The following is a 13,001-nucleotide window of genomic DNA, read 5'->3' as shown; positions in this document are numbered from 1 at the left end:
TTCTATTCGAAATCCGTATCCGGGGTTTGATTGACTACCTACAGTAGACACACATGGTGAAAGTGTGAGAATTTGGACTTAAATCCGGAAATGCGGGCTGTACAAGAATTGTAATTCAGACAAACACAAGGGCAAAGCGCAGGAAAATAAAGAAAAAAAAAAAAAAAAAAAAACTTGGAAGAGAAAGAAAACAACCGGTATGGATATAAATCACTTGATCGCCGTCGTATCCATGCACAAAAACAGTATCAACTCCAAGCCCCATGTATGTGTATGTATGTACTAGTACAGACACTGATGAAACGTCCGCGGTTACACCCCTGTGCGGGCTGCTCTCGGAGACTCAAATTCAAGGCAAGCCATATAAGAGGAAAGTGGTTGAAAGATAAGAATACCCGGGACATGCACAATTCAGCTATCTCGTTGAATTGCATACCCATCGCAGCGCTCTACCAGGCTCTGGTAATAGTCCACGAGCACTTCCGGCTCGGGAACAATGCGCCATTCGACGCGGAAGAGAAATTCCAGCTCCAGCAGTGCCAACTCGGTCATGCTGATACCTCCCACTCGTGCGTAGGTCTTGTTGGTCCAGAAACTGTCGCTCAACCCCTTGCTGGCCACTGTAGCGCTGGTAATCAAGAATCGATGGATTGTCAGACTGGAAACCGTGAAGGCGGGATACATGGCACAGAGCCGATCGATATAGTATACCATGCTGAGCAGGATCGGGGGCGAGAGCGTGGCGTGGGTCGTGAGTCGTTGCAGGTAGTCATGAACGGAGATGCGGGGTGGGGTGCGAGAGTGAAAGCGGGTCAGCCGACCTTGATGAAGGGGGATCTTATCGTTGAATCGGATCAGTTCCATCAGCATGCTGGAGATCAACACCACTAGATCTCGAGCATCGGCCAGTTCGTACTGGGCCGGAAGCAGCTTCACAGAGGGCTTCTCCGGGCGCAACCGTTTACTCTGGGAGCCCTCCAGGTCTGCATGCCCCATCGCACCGGGCCGCGTCCCATCGTTGGTCGGGCCATTGGGGCTATTACGCTTGTTGGACCCTGAACCAACACTGCTGGGAGCCGGCATGGGAGGCGTAGCGGTTGATTGGGAGACGGGGACAGGGGCGGAAGAAGCGGCAGCGGCAGCGGCGGCGGCTGCAGGAACAGACGTTTGCGAAGGAGCAGTAGGGTTAGGGTGAGGGTGAGGGTGATGGTGACTGTGATGGTGGGAGGCGGGAATGGCGGCGTCAGACGTGATGCTACTTCCGCCCCCAGAGGAGGTCAGCCCGGCGGACATCCGACCGCGAGGCAGATCCCCTGAGGGCCCCGAAGGGAAATGACCAACGGTGTGCCGCTTTAGAGCCGAGCGCAGCTCTTCGATGGCGGCGCGGGAAGAATGGAGATCGAAACGATGACTGGACGAGGCGGCAGGAACAGGCCCGGAGGGCTCATACTGGTCATGTGAAGGAATGGAGGTCGTCGTGATCGAAGGGCGACGAGAACGCGGACGGGGAGAGTAGGAGGAAACCGTAGAGGAGGAGAAAGGGATGGAAGGTTGGGAATGCGAAGAATGAGGAGCAGATGGAGGAGGATGAGGAGGATGAGGAAGATGAGAGGGATGAGGAGGATGGTGTGTATGAGGAGAGGCGGGAGATGGACGCAAGGCGGCGGAAGGTGAAGGCGATGAAACTAGCATCTCCGCCCAACGAGACCACCACGTGGGCGCACGACTAGACGACGTGCAACGAAGCTGGCAGACGCTGCGAAACCTTGTGCTGCGGCGAGAGGCAAGGGCGGCGTGCACAGACACATTGTGATCTGTGGGGAAGAGATAGGGGGAGGAGACCTTCGACTCTTTTGGGAGCAAAAGAGGAAGAAGCCGTACACAACAAATATACCGAGTAAGATAAGGGTTGAAGCAATGTGGAGGTGAGTGAGAAGAGGAGAAAAGGAGGAGGAACGCAGAGGAGGAGAAGCGAAAAATAAAACAATGACGCTGGTCAGGGAACTCGAACAAAGAGGGGGGAACGACTCCGTTAGTACTAGTCCGTACGCTACGTACTAGTACCGTACTAGTACGATGCCAAGTTCAACTCGATTTTTTTCTTCTTTTTTTTTTTGAGTTGTCATGCGGCTTTATCACAGCATCTTACGGGTAATTACCAAGACCATACTACCTTCATGTGGAGAGGACTTCCTATCTCCCTCCAGTGCCTCCAGTCTTTGGCTTGTCAGGGGGTCCAAGCCACCAATTAGAACTCGTTAGTCAGTACTGAAGTACCAGTGATACGGGTTTATCGGCACCACCGCCCGTTAGCGTATTACAGAGAAGCCACCATCGATACAACCGCCCCGTACGGAGCGCGCAGTGCGGCTAATGGATTGATGGGGATTGGAGATAATGAATAAGGATCTCGGGGCTGGCGTAAGCAAGGAACCAGACCCTTTGCCTTTTGACAGGGTCTATGGATGTATCCTTCTTCATTATTGGGACTAGGAAAAGACACTCTTTCCCATGGTCTTCCCATTATAGCCCAAGTCAGCTGTCAATTGATGATCATGCGCTTCGGATCATTGCTTTTGCCCATACGAGCGAGCGGTCTGGGTTCACACACGAACACACACACATTAACTCCGAGATGGTCTCCAACCCCAATCCTCCAGGGTTCAACTTTTGGGGTTACACATTTCTTGCTCCTTCTTTCGGGTTGACCGACCTCGACCTCGTGGGAACACCGAGCTCAAACTCAATTCGTGGTTGAGCAATGGCTGTATACCATTGGCTCCGCTGCTACACAAGCCTCAGTGTCTCGTACCATGATATTGCAACACCAGAATTGAGAGGGAGGTATCTCCTCAACGCTGATAATCGACGATAGGGCTGAATCACATGACTGTCCTGTACATAATACCAGTATGAGTCATCAATGTACCCGACTGTACAGTACAGTCAGATGCCTATCAGGTGACATCACCTGAGAAGACGCCGAAAGCGGTCAGCGGCCGGCAACGGACAGCGAGCTATCGACAGCTGCATCAACCACTCAGTCATTCGGAGCTGGTCGCTGTGAGATCGATTTCTGGGTTCCTTGTGAGGCCCATTTCCTAGCTGTCTTCAAAGCATCTGTTTATCGGACCTTGCTTTGCTTGGTTGGTGGTGCTTCACGAGTCGCTCTTCTGGACCCCTCCCCAGTCGCCGAGGGTCTTCGCCGCCGTGACCTTGACCAGTTATCATTTCATCCTCCATCCATTATTCCATTGCCATTCAACCATCGCTGCCAACTAGCTGATCCTCAAAACTATTTTTCCATCGCTAGGGGAAGATCCCATCAAATTGAATTGAAGAGTGTCTGGTTATTCCTATACCTGTGTCTCTCCCCCATTGTTTCTCGGCGCAATCAGCGCTCCTCCTGTTCCTCGACGTAATCAATCCCACGGCCCTCCCGCGGGAGGCGGCGACTTCGGACCATGACCCGTGCTTCAGCGCCTCCGCTGCTGCTTCAACTTCAGACAGCGGACTCCCTATCAGCACAGGCGGCGGCTTTGCGAAGCCTAAAGAATGAGACGATAGGCCATAACCAGCGGAAAGAGGCCTGGGTGCGGTGGGGGATCATCCCCGTACTAGCCAATATTCTCGCAGCCCGCCATGGCAAGGATATTGTTACACCAGAAGTCAACGGAGCCGCGAAGCTTCGTTGTCCTCAGTCCGAGGAAGATGAGACATGCTTACAAGCAATCGTCATCATGGGTAGTTTAGCACAAGGTACTGGTATTCTCAGAATGTTGCAGGCAGTGACTGATTTGGTTTCGAAACAGGCGGTGCCTCTTTTCTGTCCCCTATCCTTGCCAGCGGCATGCTCTCAACCCTCCTATCCATACTGTCCAAACCTGACTGCCCGACATTCTATATCCTTCCGATACTTCGAACATTGAATAATGTTGCCGACCGGTTACCGCTACAAAGTCCACAACGATCTTTTAAAGATACCCGTTTGGCCGATCTCATTTTTTCCAGCGAGTATATTGGCTGCTTCGCTCGCATTTTAGGTCGGGACTACGGCAACTACCACGATCAAGCAGCAATTGAGCTCGCCGCATCCCTCATCGGGAAGCTGTGTACGGAGGAATCTCATAAGGCGGTCTTGGCGGAGTGCGGAGTCTTGGATGCCTTGGCGGTTAAAGTCGCCTCGTTCGTGGTCGCGCAGGGATTTGTCTATCCTGGTGCCGAGGAGCATGTTCAAGAGCCTGGAGCTCTGGGGTCCCTACCCCCCCCGGCACCCCCAGGCGCAAAATTGGCGCCTATCCTCCGCGCTGTCACCGTCATCGTGGAGCATTCTAAGTGGCGCGCGGAGCATTTTCTTTCTTCGCCGGGCATCGTGACTGTGTTTCCCAAGCAGTTGGCCGAATTTGCTCCGTGGGATATCAAGCGAGGACCATGGGGTGCTACCTACCTGTCGGGCTCGGCTGTACCCCGGCATGCAGGTGCTAGCCCGCTGGAGTATCTACTGCCATCGGTGCCGCTGGCGCAGATCAAGGCCTCTCCTAGCACCTCCAATTTTCCTCCACTTGGCCACCAGGGTATTGCACATCGCCGACAAAGCCAGTCGTTTCCGACGCCGCTCCCTAGCTTCGAAATGCCTTCTGCCGAGGACGAAGAGAACGCGGTCGTGCCATGGCTTTTGTACATTGTCCGTAGCGAGAGCGGGATGGTCCGGTTGATGGCGGCACGCCTTGCCACAGTTCTGTTCCGTCTTGGCCTTACAAAGAAGCATCGCATATCTATGCTATGCTACCTGATGATTCCTATCTTGATTCGCATGCTGGATAAAGATTATGAAGTGACCGCCGATGACGGGGTGCAATATGGGGGACTGATCGCTTCATCCGAGCGTCTCAGAGAAGAAGCCCCGTTCGTGCTGGCGTTATTAGTGATTGATGATCACGAACTGCAGAGACATGCTTATGAGGGAGGCGCTATCAAGAGGTTGTCGCAGCTGTTGAAAGAGACCTACAACCCAGTTCAAGACACCGTCCGCCCCATGTGGCATGCGGACGGGGAAGAGGGCCTGCTGGGCCCTGACACTACCTCCCCAGAATGCCAGCTCGGTCCTTCGGGCTTCTCACCGATTCACTGCCATGTCATGCGGTATCGTGAGAACATTCTGAAAGCCTTGGCGGCTCTGGTTCCCTTCAAGGACGAATATCGCAAAGCCGTCTGTGAGAACGGGGTGGTGCCATACATTATTGATTCTCTCAAGCCGTGCTCAGATGAATTGTCCGAAGACGCGTCGACTCCGAAGAACACTGTGGCCGATGGCAACCCCACACCCACCCTGTTGGCAGCTTGCGGGGCGGCACGCATGCTCACTCGTTCGGTGAGTGTCCTCCGCACGAGTCTGATTGATGCGGGCGTCGCGACGCCCTTGTTTGTCTTGATCAAACACCCCGACATCGAGGTCCAGATTGCAGCGACGCAGGTCATTTGTAACCTGGCCTTGGACTTCAGTCCAATGAAAGAGGTCAGTCAACCGGTCATCCGGGGTTTCTCGTGTACTAATTCTGACCGGTGCATAGGCAATCATCTCGGCTGATGTTCTTCCCATTCTGTGTGAACATGCTCATTCCCAAAGCACCAAGTTGCGGATAGAATCGCTGTGGGCCCTGAAGCATGTTGCATATAACTCCACCAATGATGTCAAGATAAAGATTATAGAAGGACTAGGTGCGGAATGGATCAAACAGATCATCACCCAGGATCCTACCACTGCCTTAGCCAAACGCGGAATGGACGAGGAGGTGGACAGCAGCACCAGCGCGGGCATGAGCCGAGCCAACTCGGCTGGGGAGCAGGTAGACCTGTTGAACCCGGTGGAGAGCGGTGGGGACGAGGATATGAAAATGGCGGATACGGTGCCCTCGCACAAAATCAGTCTCGACATGTTCCTTCCTGATGCCACCCGACGACGCAAGTTGACTTTGCAAGGCGACCTGGACCAGACGACGCGGGCTCGACAGGATGATATTGCGGTACAGGAACAAACCTTCGACCTACTGCGCAACGTCATCTGCGGGCCTGGTGCATTTGAGATGATCGACCATTTGTTTAAGGAGATTGGGCAGGATCTGCTTCTGGATGCGCTGGCAGACAAGCTGCGGCCGCGTTCCATCTCCCTCCCGCCTCGACGAGATGTGCCGACCTCGCGGACGATGTCCGTCCCGACGGAGATATTGGTGTCGGTGACGTACGTGATCATACATCTGGCGGCCGGCCTACCGCGACACCGACAACTGCTTCAGATGCACCGGGATCTGTTAAAGTACCTGATGACATACTTAAACCACAGCCAACGCGATGTACGGATCAACTGTGTGTGGGTGGTGATCAACCTGGTGTACCAGGATGACTCGAGTGACCGGGAAGGATGTCGAGATCGGGCGATCCGGATGCGGACGATGGGCGTGATGGATCGGTTGGCCAGCCTGGATGATGATCCTGACTTGGATGTGCGCGAGAGGACCAAAACGGCCCGGGATATGCTGAATTCCTTGACCCATGCATAGCGATGATTCTGTTGGAAAGCGGGATGCTGCGGTTGCGGTAGGCGGCGTTGGATGGGACCTTGATGTATAAAGATCAGGAAGTGCTGATGGTGTAGATCTGTAGCTACAATTATACTCGCACTACAGTTGGTGCCGTGCTGCTATCCTTGGGGCTGGTTGTGTGATGTTGAACGCAATTCATCCTGTGTACTCCGTACTCCGTCGGCAGTGAGACACGACCGATACCTTATCTTATCGCGATAAGATCAACAACCGACGTCATTGCTGCTCCATCACCCAATTTATCTGCTCTGTTCCCCTCACTCGATTCTCTCCACACTTTCACGCACCCTCTCCAAGCGGATTCAGATCCTCATCATGGCCCCCGTACCCGCCTCAATCCTCCGGGCTCTCTCCATCACGGACCCCGCCAAAGCCAGCCTCTCCACCTCCGGCCTCGGCTCGGGCTTCACCAGCACCGGCGCCATCCGCGCCACAGTCCCCGGCCCCGACGGCCGCGACGAAGAACGGCGGTACTTCGTCAAGACCTCCGCCGACGGCGCCTCGGCCGCGGCGATGTTCCGGGGGGAGTACGAGTCCCTGAACGCCATCGCGTCCAGCGTGCCGGGCTTCTGTCCACGGGCACTAGCGTGGGGAAGCCTGGACGATGATGATGATGATGATGATGATGATGACGAACCACCCAGCTCCCCCAAGAAGAAAAGCTACTACCTCCTGACCGAATACCTCGAACTCGGCGGCAGCGGCCGGCGCGCGAGTGACTCTTCTCCGTCGTCCCTCGCGCACCGACTCGCCCAACTCCACTCCACGCCCGCCCCACCGGACCCGACAACCGGGCGGCGACGGTTCGGCTTCCCCGTGCCGACGTTCTGCGGGGACACGAAGCAGCCGAATCGGTTCTGCGAGGACTGGGCGCAGTTCTACGCGGATGAGCGGCTGCGCGCGGTCCTCGAGCGCTCGGAGCGGCGGAATGGCCGCGACGGCGGGTTGCGGGCGTTGGTGGAGCGGACGGCCGGGACGGTCGTGCCTCGGCTGTTGGGGAAGGGGCATTTGGGGTGTGATGCTGCTGCTGGAAAGGGGGAGGGCATCGTGCCCGTGGTGGTGCATGGGGATCTGTGGAGTGGGAATGCGGGGCGGGGGCGGATTGTGGGTGGAGCTGATACAGAGGCTGATGGGGCCAAGGTCGGGGATGTGGTCTATGATCCCTCGGCGTGCTATGCGCACAGCGAGTTCGAGCTGGGGATCATGCGGATGTTTGGGGGGTTTGGCAGCGCGTTCTTTGAGGAATACCATCGGTTGGTGCCGAGGACGAAGCCGGTCGAGGAGTATGAGGATCGCGTGAGGCTGTATGAGTTGTATGTTTTTTTTTTGCCTATGTCTTGATGAAGAGGGTTGGAGAGGGCTGACGGGCTACAGGTATCATCATCTGAATCATCATGCGATCTTTGGGGCGGGGTATCGGTCGGGGGCTGTGTCGATTATGGAGAAGTTGCTGAAGAAGTATGGTTGAATGAGGTGGTTGAGGTGGTTGAGGTGGTTGTACTTGACAAGAACTGTATAGCTGTTGAGCTATAGTCCTGGATTAATAATCGTATCTGATGACACCATCGATTGTCGTCCTTATTTATCCCCCTCCTCTCCTACTTGACCTTTTTCTGATTTTCAACCCATCACCACTCAATCCCCCAATTGAATTGAGCTTATCTTTCTATCAACATGCCTGTGCCCGATGCCGATATCCACCCCGAGGCCACCGGCCCCGCCAAAGCGCTGGTCGCCTCCCACCAAGCCGAACAGCCCTTGAAGTTCTATGCGGGGTGGTTCTGTCCGTGAGTCTCCCCCGCGCAGCACACGATCTACAAGTGATGAATACATCCAGTATACTAACACCTCCAGCTTCGGTATTCGCCCACTCACTCTCCACCATCCACAACCCAAACTAACCCAAAACCAGTGCAACGCGTCTGGCTCGCCCTCGAAGAGAAACAGATCCCCTACCAATACATCGAAGTAAACCCCTACCACAAGGCGCCGTCCTTCCTGGCCCTGAACCCGCGCGGCCTCGTCCCGACCATCACCTCCCCGGACGAGTCCGGATCTGCGCGCCCCCTCTACGAATCCACGGTGATCCTCGAATACCTCGAAGAAGCCTACCCGACGCACACGCCCGCCCTCCTCCCGAAGGACGCGTACCTCCGCGCCCGCGCCCGCATCTGGATCGACTACGTCACCTCCCGGATCATCCCCGCCTTCCACCGCTTCCTGCAGCACCAGCCCACCCCCGCCTCGTCGTCCCCGGACACGAAGCAGACCGGAAGAGGGGGAGGGGGAGGGGGAGGGGGAGGGGATGAGCTCCACTCCCTGCGAGAGGAATTCCGGGCCACGCTCAAGGAGTTCGCGCGGGAGCTGCACCCGCAGGGCCCGTATTTCCTGGGCGAGGAGCTGAGTCTCGTGGATGTCGTGCTTGCGCCGTGGGCGGTTCGGTTGTGGGTGTTTGATGAGTTTAAGGGCGGGTTGGGGGTTCCGGCGCCCGGGGAGGCGGATAGTGAGGAGGAGGAAAGGGTGTGGGCGCGGTGGCGGCGCTGGGTGGCGGCGGTGGAAGGGCGGAGGAGCGTCCGGGAGACGCTGAGTGAGCGGGACTGGTATCTGCCCATTTATCAGCGGTATGCGGAGGATAAGGCGCAGAGTGAGCTGGCGAGGGCGGTGCGCAAGGGGAGGGGCGTTCCTTGATTTGCTGGTTGGGGGTGGGGGGTGGTATGTGCTTGGTGCTTGGTCTAGGTTTAGGGCTAGATGGGATGAGGTCTTCTGGAGTGGATAAAGGAGATAGCATTGATAGTTTTATCTGATTGAAACGGTACTTCCCTCTCAGTCATTCTGACTACTGCGCGGAAACCGCTGAGCTTTCTTCTGCGAAATGACCCCCATAATGCTCATTAGGAGCACGAACAAACACTGGTTGTTCTATGGCTTTGAGTATGACTGGTAGTTACTCATGAGGATCAAGAGAGAGCGAGGGAGAGAGGGAGGGAAGAAGAAGGGAGGTGGTAAGGCTCAATCACTGCCTACTATCCGTAAGCATCAAGTAGAAAACAAAAGAGATCAAAGCACCGTAAACTGGAAGGCGAAGGAAAAACTCAAGATGAGCAATCGGAACCTCATAATGGAAGATCATCAAGTCATAAAGCCATCCGCAAATGCGTTGCAGCAGGTCGTGTCACTCGTTCGTACCTGACGGTGGTGCAGGATATGAAGCCAGAAGTAGTCGCATTGCTTGCTCATAGGGCTGATGTCCATTCTGCCCAGGATGCATATGGTCCATATACAAGCGGATCTCACCTCCATCCTGGGGGAGGTATCAGAATCCAACCCTCTTGCTTACGCGCCAGCTTAGAGTGTACTGTCGGCGTCACCGAATCAGTAAGTGGATAGCTTTCGAACTTGGTCAAGCTGTGCTCCTGTCAAACTGCCAGCTTTCCCCTTGCTAGGGTTCAGTAGATCATCTGTACATCGCTGTCAGTTTTTTTTATAGACGTTGGCCAAGATGTGCGCTTTGTGCAATTTTTTTCTTGCAGTCATGATTGTGCCTGGGGTATGTAGGAGCAGTGCATTACTGCAGCTTTACATGGAAACCTCGTCTTCGAGAGCATGAACTCCTATGCATCCTATAGACCCCTACCTGCACTGTTCATTGGCAAAGCTATAAGAAGCAGGACCAGATGCCGAGGCAGGCGGAACTGTGGAGATAATCGCATGAGACTCGCTGAGTCCATGGTATCCGTGCAGGTATAACACCGTAGGGATTGCAAAAGAACCACAACCATTTGCCAGAAACGCCTCAATCAACATCAGGAGTACTCGGATGATGATCAATTTGTCATTTGGGTTCTAGACACTTCGTCACTGGACCACTGATGGCAATCTTACGGCCCCTGGGTAAAAGCATCTTCGACTCGAGATGGAGGAGAGCTCGAATTGCTCGTCGTATGTATTATCCTAGTCATGCATCAATATGGCATATATGTCCGGGAATCACGCCGAGCGAGGATTTGCTCCGAACGACGCCGCATCAAGGGCGACAGTGGTTCGATACCTCAATCATCTGGGCCATCAAAGAGTCGCTGTAGTTCATATCCTTGAATTCGTCAAACCAGGCCATTTGCAGAAAGAAGAAAAGTTCATATCATATGGTCCCTTCTAATTAGAGTCTATGTGGTGTCTTTGGAGTAGTCGGTGTTTTAGGGGTAGTAGGGACGACGCGCTTTTTCGGGGTCTCGATGCGTTCGATGCGTTCGATGCGTTTCTTCGGTTTAGGAGTTTCAATCTCCTGCTCTGAGTCGGAATGAAAGTCGAGGGTGCGCTTCTTCAGTGGTTCTTCGCCTTCAGGAGAATTGTGAGCGGATTTGTCGGGAACTGGGCTATTTGGCCGTTAGTGGAAATTGAAGACAGATTCGTAATCAGATCCAGGGTCAGATCGTGTTTGTGGGCAGAGTTTTGGGAGACCGTGGAAAGATAGCGAATTATTGAGTTCGCGCCTTTCCATGCTCAGGAAATTACCATGTTTCTTGATTTGACGTTTTTCCTCTCGGCGATGCGGCTTCAAGGCAAGCTTCTTCTTGTTCATACAGACGTGTTTCTTCATGGGTACAGGAAAAATGTTGGGAAGGCCCGGGGAGAGTGAGGATTCGGAAACGGAGAGAAGAGTTTTCGGATACAGGAAAATTGAGTTGGGATGCGTTGGGGAGAGTAAGGATTTGAAAACTGTGAGAATAGAGGACTTAATACTTCGTCTTCTCGTGGAGCCAAGCTGCGAAATCGCGTTTGGCAGGGGTCATTTTTTCAAGTAGAACACCATAGACGCCCTATAGCTGACGCCGAGGCTTCATCAGGAGACTCAAGGCAGAAACGGTTGGGGCTTTCAGCGAATACAAAAGCTGTTCGAGCAGGGGGCTGGGGATCATGCCGGCCTCGTAAAACATAGTCTCAACATCGGAGCAAGTCGGAAAAAGATATCTGAAAGCGTATGAGACCCATGCGGGTAGCCACATCGCTTCATCAAATACAGCCACCTCAAACATGTCCTTCAGACTGCAAGGACAGTCGTTTGGCATCACCTTGGACTTGGGATCATAGAATCGCTTTTTCTCTGTGCTCCAATTATAATCCCATAATAATAATAGGGAGCAAAAGATTCCATTAACATTTTTCGTCCGAGACACCAGGGTTTGAGCGACGGAGTGATGACTAGTTCCTTCCAAATAGGACGCTTCGCACGAGCTATAGGTGTACTTGAAAGGATAGGAAATGCAGATGTAGTCGGTGCTGCAAGATTGGTAGACGCAGTGTCTGGTGCAGTGGTAACCGGTGGTGCAGTAGACGCAGTGTTTGGTGCGGTGGTCGGTGCGGTTGTCTCAGTCTTCAAGTCAATCTGCTGTGAGAATCCGTCTCGCTGTCATCAAATCTCGTCGGTTTTGTCTTTGGGTAGCCATGTTGTGGGATGCTCGTGTGGTTCTAGGGGGCGGTGTCTCATCATTGTAGTAGCGCCATATGCGATGTCGTTGCACGCATTTGAATTGGCAAAGATGTTGACAAATAAAGCCTCATAGACTGCTTCCATCGCATCCTTGGTAAAGACTTGCTTGGTTGTTTCTGCCGTAGGTTGAAAGTTAGCAGCTGTAGCGTGAATGTTGCTTGCCTTCCACTCAGCGTCTTGAGCAGCCTTTCTCAGAGCATTCTCTTCAGCCTTCTTTGCAGCAGCTTGTTTGGTAAGTTCCTTTGATGTGCAGCTATGAAGAAGTTCCGGGTGATCGAGTAAAGACATAGACGCTTGCGTAAAGCTTGATAGGCGTTGAAGATTGTCCTGATAACGTTTCTTCTGGGCCATTTCTTTTAGCAGTCTGTCTCTCCATTTTGCGCTGTTTGCGTTGATATCTTTGTCACTTTTAGAGCTTCTAGGCTCATGCTCTTGTTCTTGGTTTGTAGTAGATGCTCGTATATTGGGTACTTGGGCAGGTGGTAGAGCAAGGGATTGCGGTAATAGGGGGGGGGGGGGATAGATGCATAGGCCGCGATATGGCAAGGCAGGAACCAAGTGCAGATAGACTCTTACCTCCCCTTGCTCGAGAACAAGATGTCCTTCTTGACCTAGAGTCCAGACCTTGATGAAGACTTCAACCAAATTTCTTTGCTTTGGCTTCAAGTTTTCGAACAAGGGAGATGGAAATCTGAATCGATCGCCGTCTAACCAGAGATGGACAGGTATGTCCATAGAGGGTTAGATGCGCACTGCTCGCTCCTATGTGAGATCAAAAGTACTTGGGTCAAGAACTGATGAGTCATTCTGATTTGGCGAGCCAGTATGTCCCTCACCACTATATCCTGGAATTGAAATCTCCGGTGCTGATATGTTCGTGATAATGAGCATTAGCATAAGCGTAACCAAAAGAG

General features: G+C 53.6%; 6 protein-coding genes across 6 annotated transcripts; 3 read left to right on the top strand and 3 right to left on the bottom strand.

Annotated features, from left to right (window-relative positions):
* Positions 1-143: 143 nt before the first annotated feature.
* Positions 144-1,947, bottom strand: phoB (regulatory cyclin phoB). The gene has a single exon (XM_025672665.1). The coding sequence runs from the start codon at positions 1,690-1,692 to the stop codon at positions 412-414; it is 1,281 nt and encodes a 426-aa protein (XP_025524377.1). The 5' UTR covers positions 1,693-1,947; the 3' UTR covers positions 144-411.
* Positions 1,948-3,464: 1,517 nt separating this feature from the next.
* BO86DRAFT_320628 (armadillo repeat protein) lies at positions 3,465-6,557 on the top strand (the record flags this gene model as incomplete). The annotated part of the gene is made up of 3 exons (XM_025668305.1): positions 3,465-3,759; positions 3,813-5,515; positions 5,571-6,557. The coding sequence occupies 3 exons, from the start codon at positions 3,465-3,467 to the stop codon at positions 6,555-6,557; spliced, it is 2,985 nt and encodes a 994-aa protein (XP_025524376.1).
* A 357-nt stretch (positions 6,558-6,914) lies between these two features.
* BO86DRAFT_320759 (putative fructosamine-3-kinase) lies at positions 6,915-8,067 on the top strand (the record flags this gene model as incomplete). Its single annotated transcript, XM_025668310.1, has 2 exons — positions 6,915-7,912; positions 7,974-8,067. 2 exons carry the CDS (start codon positions 6,915-6,917, stop codon positions 8,065-8,067), a joined length of 1,092 nt encoding a protein of 363 aa, XP_025524375.1.
* A 158-nt stretch (positions 8,068-8,225) lies between these two features.
* Positions 8,226-9,330, top strand: BO86DRAFT_458454 (uncharacterized protein). Its single transcript, XM_025677295.1, has 3 exons — positions 8,226-8,386; positions 8,454-8,458; positions 8,512-9,330. The coding sequence occupies exons 1-3, from the start codon at positions 8,274-8,276 to the stop codon at positions 9,285-9,287; spliced, it is 894 nt and encodes a 297-aa protein (XP_025524374.1). The 5' UTR covers positions 8,226-8,273; the 3' UTR covers positions 9,288-9,330.
* Positions 9,331-10,530: 1,200 nt separating this feature from the next.
* Positions 10,531-11,306, bottom strand: BO86DRAFT_180036 (uncharacterized protein). The gene is made up of 3 exons (XM_025666586.1): positions 11,090-11,306; positions 10,648-10,972; positions 10,531-10,550 (listed from the first exon to the last, which is right to left on the bottom strand). Exons 1-2 carry the CDS (start codon positions 11,194-11,196, stop codon positions 10,756-10,758), a joined length of 324 nt encoding a protein of 107 aa, XP_025524373.1. The 5' UTR covers positions 11,197-11,306; the 3' UTR covers positions 10,531-10,550; positions 10,648-10,755.
* Positions 11,307-11,699: 393 nt separating this feature from the next.
* BO86DRAFT_180001 (uncharacterized protein) lies at positions 11,700-13,001 on the bottom strand. The gene is made up of 2 exons (XM_025666585.1): positions 12,664-13,001; positions 11,700-12,426 (listed from the first exon to the last, which is right to left on the bottom strand). The coding sequence occupies exons 1-2, from the start codon at positions 12,820-12,822 to the stop codon at positions 12,010-12,012; spliced, it is 576 nt and encodes a 191-aa protein (XP_025524372.1). The 5' UTR covers positions 12,823-13,001; the 3' UTR covers positions 11,700-12,009.

Source organism: Aspergillus japonicus (genome assembly GCF_003184785.1).
Source record: "Aspergillus japonicus CBS 114.51 unplaced genomic scaffold BO86scaffold_57, whole genome shotgun sequence".
In the NCBI taxonomy this organism is placed as follows: Eukaryota; Fungi; Ascomycota; class Eurotiomycetes; order Eurotiales; family Aspergillaceae; genus Aspergillus; species Aspergillus japonicus.
Note: the sequence above shows the minus strand (reverse complement) of the source record. Positions and strands in the feature narration are given on the sequence as shown.

What these genes read in the sequence shown, in the direction of transcription:
- phoB (XM_025672665.1), bottom strand. Translation starts at nt 1,692, where the DNA reads ATGCTAGTTTCATCGCCTTCACCTTCCGCCGCCTTGCGTCCATCTCCC.
- BO86DRAFT_458454 (XM_025677295.1), top strand. Translation starts at nt 8,274, where the DNA reads ATGCCTGTGCCCGATGCCGATATCCACCCCGAGGCCACCGGCCCCGCC.
- BO86DRAFT_180036 (XM_025666586.1), bottom strand. Translation starts at nt 11,196, where the DNA reads ATGAAGAAACACGTCTGTATGAACAAGAAGAAGCTTGCCTTGAAGCCG. An exon ending in AATTTCCTGAGCATGGAAAG is followed by an intron (nt 10,973 to 11,089) that starts GCGCGAACTCAA and finishes ACGGCCAAATAG; the next exon opens with CCCAGTTCCCGACAAATCCG.
- BO86DRAFT_180001 (XM_025666585.1), bottom strand. Translation starts at nt 12,822, where the DNA reads ATGGACATACCTGTCCATCTCTGGTTAGACGGCGATCGATTCAGATTT. An exon ending in TTGTTCTCGAGCAAGGGGAG is followed by an intron (nt 12,427 to 12,663) that starts GTAAGAGTCTAT and finishes ATGGCCCAGAAG; the next exon opens with AAACGTTATCAGGACAATCT.